The sequence below is a fragment of the Oryzias latipes genome, chromosome 16, assembly GCF_053564925.1.
Source record: "Oryzias latipes strain Hd-rR chromosome 16, Olatipes_Hd-rR_3.1".
Classification (NCBI taxonomy): Eukaryota; Metazoa; Chordata; class Actinopteri; order Beloniformes; family Adrianichthyidae; genus Oryzias; species Oryzias latipes.
In genome coordinates, this window is record NC_136252.1 from 2,454,808 (window position 1) to 2,468,381 (window position 13,574).

General features: G+C 44.7%; 1 protein-coding gene across 1 annotated transcript; it reads right to left on the bottom strand.

Moving 5' to 3' along the window:
* Positions 1-723: 723 nt before the first annotated feature.
* On the bottom strand, positions 724-4,243 carry LOC101160719 (chemerin-like receptor 1). The gene is made up of 2 exons (XM_023964626.2): positions 3,731-4,243; positions 724-2,183 (listed from the first exon to the last, which is right to left on the bottom strand). Exons 1-2 carry the CDS (start codon positions 4,083-4,085, stop codon positions 1,180-1,182), a joined length of 1,359 nt encoding a protein of 452 aa, XP_023820394.1. The 5' UTR covers positions 4,086-4,243; the 3' UTR covers positions 724-1,179.
* Between the last annotated feature and the right edge of the window lie 9,331 nt (positions 4,244-13,574).

The following is a 13,574-nucleotide window of genomic DNA, read 5'->3' on the forward strand; positions in this document are numbered from 1 at the left end:
TCCCTGGATGTCACGTCTACACATCTAGAGCCCGACCAATGATTAACATGAAAAGACTCTCAAAGCATCAGCTGCTGCTTTCAGAAAACAGAGAAAAGTGGAGAAAATAGGGCTCAAAGTAGAGAAGTGTGGTTAATATTCAAAGATGCATAACTACTGTTTTACTGTTCAGAAGGTAGGAGTGTAGGGAAGTTGAAATAATGTACACTGTAGCTAGCCTCTGTGTGTAACTTTGTAACTGCAGACAGCGAGTGTGCTGCCATGTTTACATAGCCTAGAATAGATTATGTATCTAATTACAACTGTATAACTATTTATGTCGTAGTTGCAGCTATTTTTAATACTATTCTCATTGTAATATACTCTATGATATGATGTACACTACATCTGTCACACATTATAAAGAAAATAAATAATGCAAAATAAAAAACGACAAGAAATTATAAAAAAAGTACTCAGGTACTTCAGTAAATGCGTTTGATCCTCCCCATCTTTTTTAGGCCACCAGATGGCAGCATGTTCTTCCAGAAGCAGAGAACCACAGGTCCTTGTTGCACCTCGAACTATTCTCTTTTGACTGGAGTTTACAAAAGTTAAAAAAGAGGTCATTCTTCATCATGTCATGTCTGACCCAATTTACTGTTGATGTCGATGTATTGTAAACAGCAATTAATTACATTGTATTTTAGATAAAGTTTTTATTTAAAAACAAGATAAAAGCACATGATAACACTTTAAATGATCAAGTATTATTTTCCTAATTTAAAGTTCACATTTCAGGCAGCAAAAAAACCTATTATGGTAAAAATAAAATATGTTGCACAACTGCAATAGGAAAACTTTACAAGATTGAAAAAGTTAACTCTGAGTACATGGTCTGCTAAAAACAATAAAACAATGATATGTTTAAAACTGTATTATACTAAGAAGACAAATCAACAAGAAAAAGGCAAAAATTAGTACCAACATCCAAGTAATGTTCAAATCGGATGGATTTTTTTTTGATGGGAATGAACTCTAAAGTTCATACAATTGAATAGCCTGTTTATATATTTTAACCCAACAAAGACTTTAATATTTTTTTAAGAAACAATCAAAGTCAATGAAGACACACTGCAGATCTCCTTTATTCTGACAGCTGAACCTTTAGATTTTAGGAGCCGTTGAGCTTCTGTGGGTTCATGAGAGCGGCCCATCTTCATTGTAGACAGTCTCCAACACTTTTGGGAGGGATTTATAGATTTTTTTCTTGAAATCTTGACCCATAAACACATAGAGCAGAGGGTTCAGGCAGCTGTTGAGAAAAGCCAGGCTTGTTGCAATTGGGTATCCAATGTTTATGATATGTCCTAATGTTTCATCAAGACTGTCTGTCATTTCATCCACTATGACAATGACCCCCAAGAGATGATAGGGAGTCCAGCACAGGAAGAAGGCGATGATGATGGCAGCAATTATCTTAAAGGCGTGTCTTGATTGGCTGGCCAGGGTGCGTTTTTTTTTCAGATGATAGATAATGACAGCATAACAGGTGACAATTATAATGAAGGGGATGCTGAATCCAAGGAGGAAGGGAGTTATTGTCATAACCTGTCTCCAAATTAAGTCAACCTTATCTAAACACATTATACCATCAGATTCAAGTTCCAAGGTGTCAAAGAATACCATAGTGGGAACGCCGAGAACCAGAGCCAGCATCCAAACACTCAGACTCACAAAGGAAGCTTTGCGTACATTTCTGTGGTTCTGAGCCCAAACAGGTCGCACCACAGACACACATCTGTCCACACTGATCACCATCAGGAGAAAGACGCTGGCAAACATGTTCAACATCAGTGATGTGTAGGTGATTTTACACATAAATGCACCAAAAGGCCAGTTGAAGTTTAAAGCCACGTAAATGATGTGAAAGGGAAGAAATATCAGCAGGAGGAAGTCAGCCACAGCAAGATTAAGAAACCAAACTGTGTTAACAGTTTTTTTCATCTTGAAGCCAGTCACCCAGATAACCAGAGCGTTCCCAATCACACCCAGGAAAGATACCAGGCTGCAAACGACCAGAGACATGATGTGGAGAGCCCGTTTCAGCTCGGCAAACTTATCAAAGCCGTCATATTCTGAGAAATCAATCGTATCAGTGGAAGGAAACAGTGTCACATTTATCTCCATGGCCGTCTTGAGACCTGCATTCAAAGAAAAGGAAGAAAAGAGTCTGTCAGAAACAACCATCGTACTTGTTTAAACATGTTCTGCAGTGGCCAGAGATGTGGATCCAAAAAGCATTGAACAGTTTTCAGAACTGGTACATATTGGCAAGAAAGGAAAAAAGTTCTATATTCTAGCATCCAACACATCCAAAAAAGTTTAACAAATACCTTGAATAAAACATCCAGACAAATATAAAAATGGTGGAATTGTTAAAAATGGTTGATCCTTCAGACTTTCCGCTTCTCTAACCCATGTGGAAGAGGTCATCAGATAAGAAACTCTCATATTCCCTTAAAGACTGTATCGTCTCAGGAAGTTCGCCCACCATTTTTTATCAACCCCATCATGTCTAACTCCTTTCTGGGCGCACAACTTGAAAAATGTGAATGTTTGGGCGCACAACTTGAAAAATGAAGACACTTACAATTTCAGTTAACTTTTCTCATCTTTTGCATGTACATTTTCCAATTAAATGTTATTAATTTTATTTTGAAGTACTTCCTGACTGCTCTGTGACTGTTACAAAAGTAGATATTTAGAAACGTTAAGGGCACATGAAGCAGCTGTCTCCATTTATGCCTGACCAATTAGTTTTTTAACTCAATTTTGTTAACCAATGCAGTCAGATTATTTTACAAATTCATTTAAAAAAAAGATATTTGCAAACAAATTTTTGGGAAAAATGCGGTTTTAGAAATCTTGCCAATATAATATAAAATATTTTGTATTTATTTTTTAAACTTGAACACAAATATTAAATATATTTTCTTGCAGCATTTAAAATTTTATTTATTTTGTTTGATAAAGAAACAGATTCAACTTACCTTTTTTTGAAAAACTCTTAGAGTGAGTTAAACTCTCCTGACTTCACCTCCAAAGACTTAAAGTTGCAGGGTTTTTTGGGCAAATGATCATCTAACTTATATGGGCGGATACGGAAAGTTCTTAAATTACCAAAAAAAGAAAAAAAATTTGACTTGGCTCCTCCTGTTAAATCTTGTTTTTAATCTGATAAGTTCTTTCCCCTGATGGGCCTGTTTGTTGCCGTCGCATGTATCTCCTTCAGAATTGATAAAATTATTGCATTGAAGCCATTTTCAGCAGAAAAACAACGACAAAACATTTGAAAACTGCAAATATAATTCAGCGGACAGGCAAGATTTTAACATTCATATCTTGTTTTTGATTTAGCATTCTTTTTGCAAAGAATTGCTACTTGTAAGAATTGATACTTGTAAAGCACTGTTCTACCTTCCTCAAAGGCCCGAAGCGCTTTAATACAGTGTTCGAGAGGTGCAAGACATGTTTACATTTAAGACACAACCAGCAACCGCCCTTTGCAACGGCAGCCGTGTCTCTTGGGTGCTGACTGACTTCCTGGGCCCGGCGGCCCTTTCTCCACGCAGGGAGAGGGATCCCTGAGTTCTCTGGCAAGACCATGAGCCGAGGATCACATCACATCTGAGCCTCGGGTTGTCCGTAACCCTGTGGTGTGGTTATAATACTCCTTCTGGACCCCCACCTCTTTGGGGCGTCTTCCTCCTGGGTAGGGGTCGCCGGCACCTGCCTCGCTCTCTCCTGGACCAACTATGGGCTGGGTGGTTGGCTGCCTGAAACGTTGGGTGGGTCTCCCTTGAGGGGCCCTGGCCCGTGCCTGGGGTCGGGGGATGTTCAGAACTCCTGGGTGGTGGTGGGCGGCTCGTCTGGGGCTGCAGGTGCTCTCCGGGGGCAGGGCCCTGCGTTGGGCCCTCTGGCGCGGGCCCAGCCAGGGTGCGCTCCTGGCCGGGCTGGGGCTTGCACTCTCTGTCCGGTCTAAAGGCATAATGACATAATGGATGCGTGTGTGAACAATAATTGCATTGTGTACATGTTGACATGTTTGTATCTGAACTTTTTTGGAGCCAACAGATATGTTTATAACATTTGAGTGTGTGTGTGGACAGGCCCCTTTTAGATTTGTATTATTTCTAAACCTGACGGTAATGATTAAAGACATCCAGCAACTTGTTGCTTCATACTGCTTCATGGTCTAACCCCCCCCCCCCCCCCCTTCTATAATCACTCCCCTCCCCTCTCTAACATCCCTCTTTCCTCTTCCCTCCTTTTTTTCCCATCCGGTCCAACAAAAAATTGTTAATAAAATAACAGGGTTATGTTTTTGTTGGGGCGACAGTGGCTCAGGTGGTTGAGCGGGTCGTCCAATGACCGAAGGGTTGGCGGCTCGATCCCCGCTCCCACCAGCCAAAATGTCGTTGTGTCCTTGGGCAAGACACTTCACCCTCCTTGCCTCCAGTGTGGTTCCACTGGTGTGTGCATGTGCGTGAATGATCCCGGTGATGGTCAAAGGGGCCGAAGGTGCGAAATGGCAGCCACGCCTCTGTCAGTCTGCCCCAGGGCAGCTGTGGCTACAACCGTAGCTTACCATCACCAAGTATGAATGAGGAGTGAATGAATAATGGACACAATGTAAGCGCTTTGGGTGTCTTGAAAAGCGCAGATAAATCCAATCCATTATTATTATTATTATTATTTTCCCTGCCAGCATCTTACATTTTCTAGCCATTGGTAGGACTTCTTGACATCAGCTACTTCAGTTATGGTAGTACATGCCATGCAGGTCCTTGTCCTCCCATGAGGATCTGTCCTCCAGCACTGCATCCTTTACTCTCTATTGCCTGAGACATTCACCGAGCTTACTATCTTTTGGGGCCTTGAGCTTGATATGTTCATGCTCAAGTCAGTGTTTATGTCAGGGGTCGGCAACCCATGGCTCCGGAGCCACATGTGGCTCTTTCATCCTTCTGTTGTGGCTCCCTGTGACTTTGGAAGTATTTTATAATAATTAAATTTTATTTTAGTTTGTTCAATTTTTATGGCATTTCAAAGGCGCTGCTGGCTCCGCATGAAGCGCGAGCCACGTAAAAAACAGCTTCGTAATGAACTCGTATTTATCGGGCGAGACCTGCAGAGCTGATAGCAGGAGGACACACGCGGGGCGGCTTCAATAAATCAATCTTCTGCCGGGAACATAGGCTACGTTCACACTGCAGGCTGAAATGACCCAATTCCGAATTTTTTGCCCCTAAGCGGCCCAATTCCGATCTTTTCATGACAGTCTGAGGCCGCCTTTACACTGCAGGTCTTGATTCTCATATCCGATTTTCTAACTATATCCGATTTGTTTGACGACCCGCTTACATCATCTTTTAAAAGTGACCCGTGTCTGATTTTTGCATTTCCTCTATACAATGCTGAAACTATCAAACGTGGACATTCTGAGGACTACGTAGCAGGATTTCCGCCTTCCGCGGACCTCCTTCTGTCTTTTGTGTGATTGCGGTTGTCATGGAGGCAAGGCGGCGACGGAAGGAGGCGTTGCCTTGGGCGCTCCTGAGGGGATGCATGGGGGAGTAAAAATGAGGGCTGGTCGGCCGTCTTATGTTCTCTCTCTGAGTTTTGAATGAGGAAGTGTTTGCAGACGTGCTGTACTAACAGTTTGATCCAAGTGTTGAACCTTTCCTGCGCGATGACTTCTCTTTTCCGACCGTAGTCAGAAACGCACGGGAGATTTCCTCGGGGTTCTCTTTTCCGTTCTGAACCCTCAGCCTCACCCAAAGACTCCAAAACTTTGGGGGGAGACATCTTATTTTTAATTTACGGTTCTCCGACAGTCCCTCGCTCCGCGCTCACAGGAGAGAGGGGGGCTCTCTCCTTACACACACACACACGCAAGCACGAGTGCGCGCGCTCACACACACACACACACTGTCCCCATCATACACGCCCCCCAAAGAAATAAACGGCTTCTAGCCTGCTGTTCCATAGCAACGGTGTCCCGCTTCATTAGTTTCCGTTTGTGTCCGGACCGGGACCGGACCAGACCGGACATAACAGCGGTTTCCGACTACAGTCTGAAGCCTGAGGCTGAAAGGTAACATGCTGACAGCAAAATCAGTGCACAAAAAGCACCTTAATAAGTCATGTGATCTCAGTTGGTGGTCTCCTGAGTTGCCGTCACTGACGTACGACTCGCATTTACAGGGGAATATCCGATTTGTCTGCTTACATGGCACACGCAAATGCACGTATCCAATTCGTTTCCGATTTATTTCCACATATGTGAGAGGCCTGTATCCGATCTGAGAAACACGGAATCCATGCGCTTTTGTCCTGCTTACACATTCACCGATCATATCCGATCTGTGCCACGTGAGAGGAAAAAATCGGAATTGGGTCACTTGAACAATGCAGTGTAAAGGTGGCCTGAATGACACAGATCCGATCTTTTCAGTTGCGACCCAGGCCCCGTGGGTTTGCCGTCCTGAATCCGAATTGTAGCCGTTCTTTTCAATTGCGACCGCCGTCTGACCGGCCAGGCGACTTGATTCCGAACCGTACGTCATCGACACGCAACAAACGTCATCATTTTGCGTTGAAGTAGGCGGGAACGAGAACGTAAACATCAACCATGGTGGACGATGCTGCTGAGATCAGTCAGTGGAAGGGAAGCGAGGTCACCGATTGGATTAATATTTGGGGTGACAGCTCTATTCAGGCCAAACTCCAGGGCTCTTATCGCAACTGGGCGGTTTTTGAAAAAGATTCCAGCTAAATGGCAGAGCGTGGTGTTGAACCTTTCCCGCGATAACTTTTTTTTCTTTCTCCCCTTTCCGACTGTGTTCAGAAGCGCGGGGGACCCGAGGCGATCCTCCTCCTCCTCCTCCCTGTTCTGATCCTTAGATTCTCCAGAACGGGTTAACGGGGGGAACCTTCTTTTATTACCGTCCTCCGTAACACACAACATGAATGCGCGCCCACACTGCCCCCCCAACCTATTCTCTATCGCGAATATAAGTTTTTTTTTTTTTAATTTTTCTGGCCCGCGATCTACACTCATGTCATTGAAGATCGACCGGTCGATCGCGATCGACGTAATGAGCACCTTTGAATAATATATACATGCATAATATATATAATGATGTCAAAACGGGTTGCCCTGGTTTATGTTCGTCTAAGTTGGACGATGGAATGTAAAAGGAAGGAGGGAGAGTGTCCAGTCATCCCCACACCAAGACCCCCGCCACAACGGCAGCGGCAGCCAGGAACGCCCCAACACCCGCATGGTAGCAGATAGAGAACAACTGGCTGCTGGGCAATCACATCTGTCACCCAGGCCAGGACCAGCAGGACCGCCAAAAGGGCCCCCAAAGCCAGAGAGCAGGGAGGCATTGGGGGAAAGAGAGTGCAAGCTCCGCCCCCGGAGAGCACCCGCAGCCCCAAGCCACTATCCAGGATGAAACATCCTGGATAGTGGCTTCTACGCTCACTAGTCCTCGGCCTCCTTCCTTGCGGCTAGCATACAGTCTCAGGGTGCTGGATTTGGGATGGAACCCTCCATGCATGGTGAGGAGCTTTCGTGTCTTAACATCCATGGTCTGTATCTCTTCCTTTGGCCATCTTGTCATTCCTGCAGGGTATCTGATAACTGGCAGTGTGTAGCTGTTTATTGCCTGGGTCTTGTTCTTGCCATTGAGTTGGCTTCTCAGGACTTGCCTTACTCGTCGGAGGTATTCAGCTGTGGCAGCTTTCCTTGTTGCCTGCTCCAGGTTGCCATTTGCCTGTGGATTTGCCATTTGCCAGGTTCTTGTAACTGTCCTCAATGTCTGCAGTTGTTCCTTCTGGGAGTGAGACTCTCCTGTGTAGACTGCACTGCCTCTCTTTGTCACCATTTGACTGCATTTTTCGAACCTGAAACACCTCCCGAAGCTGCTGTGTTAGCCAGTATATGAGTGGAAGGGTAACATACTTCCAGACCAAAGCGCAGCCACCCACTCTCGCACTTCTCCAGTCAGTAGGGAGCACACCAGCAAGAGTTAAGCATCTTCCGTGGGTTAGAGGCATAGTTTGTTTGCGCAGAAACATATCCACTGCATGAGGAAGCCCACACATTGCTTGGCGTCCCCGCTGAATTCGTCCGGAAGCGCCATTCTCGGTCCCGGTGCGTGAACGAGTGTTGCTCCGAGTGTGCCACATCCAGCGGACGCTGATGACTGAGCGACCAGAGGAGTTGCAACGGATGTGTCACTGACATGCGGTTTGATTTGCAGCCGTGACATATTGGCTTCAGTCGCACAGTTTAGATGTTGGAGCTGGCAACCGTGCTCCAGCAACAAAGAAGCAAACCCTTTCAGGTTTGTCGGCCTTGGAACTCCTGCTGCTGGATCCAAGTTTGGTGAAGTATTCTGTCACAAGAACAGGCAGATGGCTGGATCCAAATGCAGCAGGTTTATTAGCTCAGGTAAAAGTCCACAAAAGTTAATCAGTGTCAGGCAGGCAGGAGTCAATGACAGGCATGAGATCATAAGAGGAGAGACATGGTGGTCAAAATCCAGACAAGGGTCGGGGCAGATGGCAGGCAAACAGAGTCAGGGTCAAAGTCAGTAGACAGTAGAGCAGGTCCAGATATAACACTCAGTAATGAAGGCAGACTTCCGGGGTCGCATGAAGCTGTGACGCGGATCTGTTCAAGACCTGGTGGAAAATAAGATGATCTAATCCTGGAAAGCTAAACAAACAAGCAGCATATGTTTTTCTCCCCCTTTTCTTTTTTCTTTTTTGGGAATAAACACACCCTCCCAGTGTTAATTTTCCTCGGATTTACCGAAGATAAACTCCGACCGTCCTGGAGAGCAGCGAGAAGGACCTGGACAGCCTGACGCGCTACATGGACGAGCAGTACGAGCACTTCGTCATGGGAAAAACCTCTCAGTCAAGCAAGTCAGCCGCCCCCCAGCAAGCAAAGCCGTCCCGAAGAATCACCGGGAGCTTCTCCACCGAAGACGGAGTTTGAATCCAATGCGTGGGATATGCTTCTTAGCATTGATGCTATCCAGCTTCGACAGCTGTCTTTCCCTCCTGGAGGTTCTTCATCTGTAATTTCAAGAAATTAAGGACTCTCTAGAATTTTCCCAAAAGCAAGTGGAAACCCTGACTGCAAAGAACTCAGCGCTGAGAGAGTCGGTAAGTTCTCTTTTTTGATAGAATGAGCCGACTCTCTGAGGAAAATAAGAAGATCAAAGAGTCCATTCTGGATCTTCAATCAAGATCCATGAGAGATAACCTGGTGCTCATGGGAATACCAGAAACACCAAAAGAAGACGCAGAGGAAAAAATTAAAAACTTTATTCAAACCCATCTAAAGCTTCCAGAGGAAAAAGTTAAAACCATAAACTTTCACCGTGTGCATCGCATGGGAGCAGTGAGACCTGGGAACCGCAGCCCCAGACCCATCGTGGCCAAGTTTGTGCTCCACAAAGAGAAGGAAGAAGTGAGGCACCGTGGCAGGGAGCTCCGGGGGACCGACTTCAGGATGGATGATCAGTTCCCCAAAGAAATCTTGGAGCGTCGAAGGATCCTGTTCCCCATCAGGAAGAAATTTCTGAATGAAGGGGCCCCTGCTGTCATCTCTGTGGACCGGCTCTATGTGAATGGACAGCTCCACCGCGACCCAAACGTCACTCCCTGGCTATTCTAAATCAGATATATACCTACACTCTATACACTCTCTGCACAGGTTCATATGCTTATATGTGACACACTGGGCATAACTCACGGGGCATAAAGGTTTTCCACTTTAGGTAATATCACCACCAGTCTCCTCAGCAGCTTCAAACCTGTTTATGATAGGTTTGTTCTTTTTTTACCCTCCCTGTTTTCTCAATTACCCCCCCCCCTCTCCACTCCTTTCCCTTTTTTCTTTTTTCACATAATTTTCCCTTCCCCACACCTAAGCTGCCATATAACTCAGCCACACTACAATAGTACTGATCTGCAAAACACAGTTAGACACTCAACATGTCCAGCATTACATCACATGCACTGTACATTACACATAAAGCCTCATAGCAACATCAAGCACACCATTATGTGTACATATATACTCATTTTTGCCTCAATCAATAACAAACAGTTTCTAACATTCACCTTAACAGCAGCATGTCCACCCTAAGGTTAGTTACTTGGAATGTGCATGGAGCTGGAACTAGAGACTGAAAATATTGACCAAATTAAAAGATCTCAAAAGTGATTTTGCGTTTCTTCAAGAAACTCATATGTCTAATTCCTCAGTGAATATTCTCGCCACAGCAGATTTTCCAAAGATATATTCAGCTTGCTATAATTCTAGACAGAGAGGAGTAACAATTATGATAAATAGGGAAATTAAATTCACAGAAACTAGTACAGTCATAGATCCAGAAGGAAGATTTATAATAGTCACTCTTTCCACTCAAAATACGCAGCTATGTTTAGCTAATGTGTACGCCCCCAATGTAGATGACCCTAAATTCTTTCATTCCTTCTTCTCTGCGCTATCTGAGCATACAGACAAATCGCTGATCATTGCGGGTGACCTCAACATGTGTTTAGATCCAGAGATGGATAGGCTAAATAACACAGGAAATCTTAGAATCTGGCAATCCACAAACACTGTTAAACAGTACATGGAGGATTTTGGTCTTTGTGATATTTGGCGTTCATTCCACCCCATAAAGAGAGCCTATATTTTTTTTCCACAGTTCATCAATCATACTCCAGGCTAGATTATTTCTTGGTCAACAGCTCTTTGTTGAGTTTAGCTACTGAAGCACAGATCCACCCCATTACTATCAGCGACCACGCACCAGTTTCCCTGACTCTTAAAAACAAAACATCACCACCTTCATTAAGGAGCTGGAGGTTCAATACATCGTTGTTCAGAGACCCTAACTTTATCAACTTCTTTGCTAAAGAATGGTCCTCATATCTTCAAAATAATGACCACCCTGGTATTTCTTCATGCCTTTTATGGGAAGCCGGGAAAGCAGTCATGAGAGGCAAAATAATCGCCTTCTCCTCCCACAAAAAAGAAAAGAAAACTCTAAACTAGTGGATTTAGAGCAAAGAAATCAGACTGTTAGAGGAAACCTACAGCAACTCTCCGGATGAACAAACTCTACCACAAATAAGGAAAGTAAGAATCGAATTAAATGAAATAACTAATCAAAGAACACAGTTTTTCTTACAGAGACTACGCTTGGAGAGGTTTGATCACAGTAATAAATCTGGGAAATTTTTGGCAAATTAACTCAAAATAAACAAAGAGAAGACAACTATTTCATCAGTCATAGACCTAACAGGAAACGCAACACATGATCCAGCCGAAATAAATTCTGTTTTTAAAAACTTTTTTTTAGTGTGAGACTGTGTGTGTGAATGTGTGTGTGACTGGGTGAATGGGTCTGTGACTGTAAAGCGCTTTGTCCTTGTAGGAAGAAAGGCGCTATATAAGTATACGCCATTTACCATTTACCATCTCTCTACTCATCCCAAATTGATCCTTCAGACAATGACATCAACAGTTTTCTCAATAGCATAGATTTTCCTAGACCAACAGAGGAACAAATCAAAGCCCTGGAGTTCCCTTTTACTAAACAAGAGCTACATAAAGCATTGACCAACATGCCTCGTAAAAAAGCCCCAGGACCAGACGGCTTCCCAGCAGAATTTTATAAAGAGTTTTGGCAAATTTTGGCTCCCATTTTTCTCAGAATAACAATAGAGATTAAGGATAACAATTATCTACCTCCAAATATGAATTCTGCTAATATTATTCAATTCAATTCAATTCAATTTTATTTGTATAGCCCAAAATCACAACAACAGTCGTCTCGATGGGCTTCGAAGTAAAACATGAAATCAAAAGGATCACGAATACAAAGAGTTCAATAGAAAATACTAAAATGAACTAACAAACTGACTAAGCTATACTGGCATCCCTGCCCTTAGACCCCCCTTCGCGGTAAGGAAAAACTCCTAAAAAAACGAATTCCGGAAAAAACGAAGAAACCTCAGGGGTGCCCACATGAAGGAGGGATCCTCCCCCAGGACGGACAGGCGATTTACCAGAAATCTTAGAGAAGAATTAACTTATCTAAATCTACAACTACATATACAAAAGTCCAGCAGACGAGCTTCATCCAGCCGTGGTTGTGGGGACAGTCAAAGGCGCGAGTCGAGCCGGAGACAGGATCCACAGCCAGGTGTAGGAGCAGGAGCAGAGACGAGGTACTCGGTCAGGCACAGAGCAGAGACGAGCCAGAGATGAGCCAGAGGCAGGATCCACAGCCAGGTGTAGGAGCAGGAGCAAAGGCGAGGTAAACGGTCAGGAACTGGAGCACGGATGAGCCAACTGGAGTCTGGAAGCACTCCCACTCCCCAGGAGGGGAGAGGAAAAGAGGGACAATACATGAATCGCACTGCACCAAACAGAGGCATGGAGAACTAAATGATAAATTATGATCAAGAATAGAGGAGAGGAAGGGTAGAAGTAAAAACAGGAAAGAGGACAGAACCCCAGTGCACCATAGTTACCCCAGCTTCAACTTCTAGCAGCCTTTTAAAAGAAATAGTTATTATTAAGTTTAATTTAAACAAATTAACATTAAGTTAAATAATCTCTGAATACTAACTAGTCTGACAATAAGCCTGTCCAAAGAGGAATGTTTTCAGTCTAGCTTTGAATGTAGAAACTGAGTCGGCCTCTCTTACATGAGCTGGGAGTTTATTCCATAAGACAGGGGCTTGGTGACTAAACGCTCTACCTCCAACCGTACTTTTACTAATTCTAGGAACCACAAGCAGTCCTGCATTTTGCGAGCGAAGTGTTCTCATTGGATGGTAAGGGACTATGAGGTCCTTAATATAGGACGGGGCCATTCCATGTAAGGCCTTATAGGTTAACAGGAGGATCTTGAACTTGATTCTGGAATCAACTGGGAGCCAATGGAGCGAAACTAACACAGGAGTGATGTGACAACATTATCTTACTTCTGAAACCTGGAAAAGAAACATCCGTGCTCATCTTTCACTGGTCCCTCCCCACTATTTGAACTTCCACTTTAGACACACACACTGCATGTTAGCAGCACACACACAGCAAATGCACAACACACACAGAGGGACCCCGGAGTTGGGGGCTCTGTGGCTTGGCAGCAGTGGGGCCCGCCACACTGGAGACCTCCTGTTTTACCTGCAGCACACACACAGCACACCCACACCATCATACATGGGTGGGGTCGGGGGGGGGCAGTCTTCACCTGCCTGGTCCTTTCAGGGCGGCCGGGCTTGTGGGTATCCTGTTGGCTGTAGTGGTGGTCGGGCGTGCGACGCTGGGGGGTCGGTCAACTGCGTGGCGACGGGGGGTGGGGGGGCAACCAGAAGATTGTGAGTATGTGTGCGAGAGTGCATGGGTGGGACGGACCAGGGGGCTGGCTCACCAGAATCCTCTGGGGCTCTCCCTCTCCATCACAGAGTGGGGATTAGGGGGG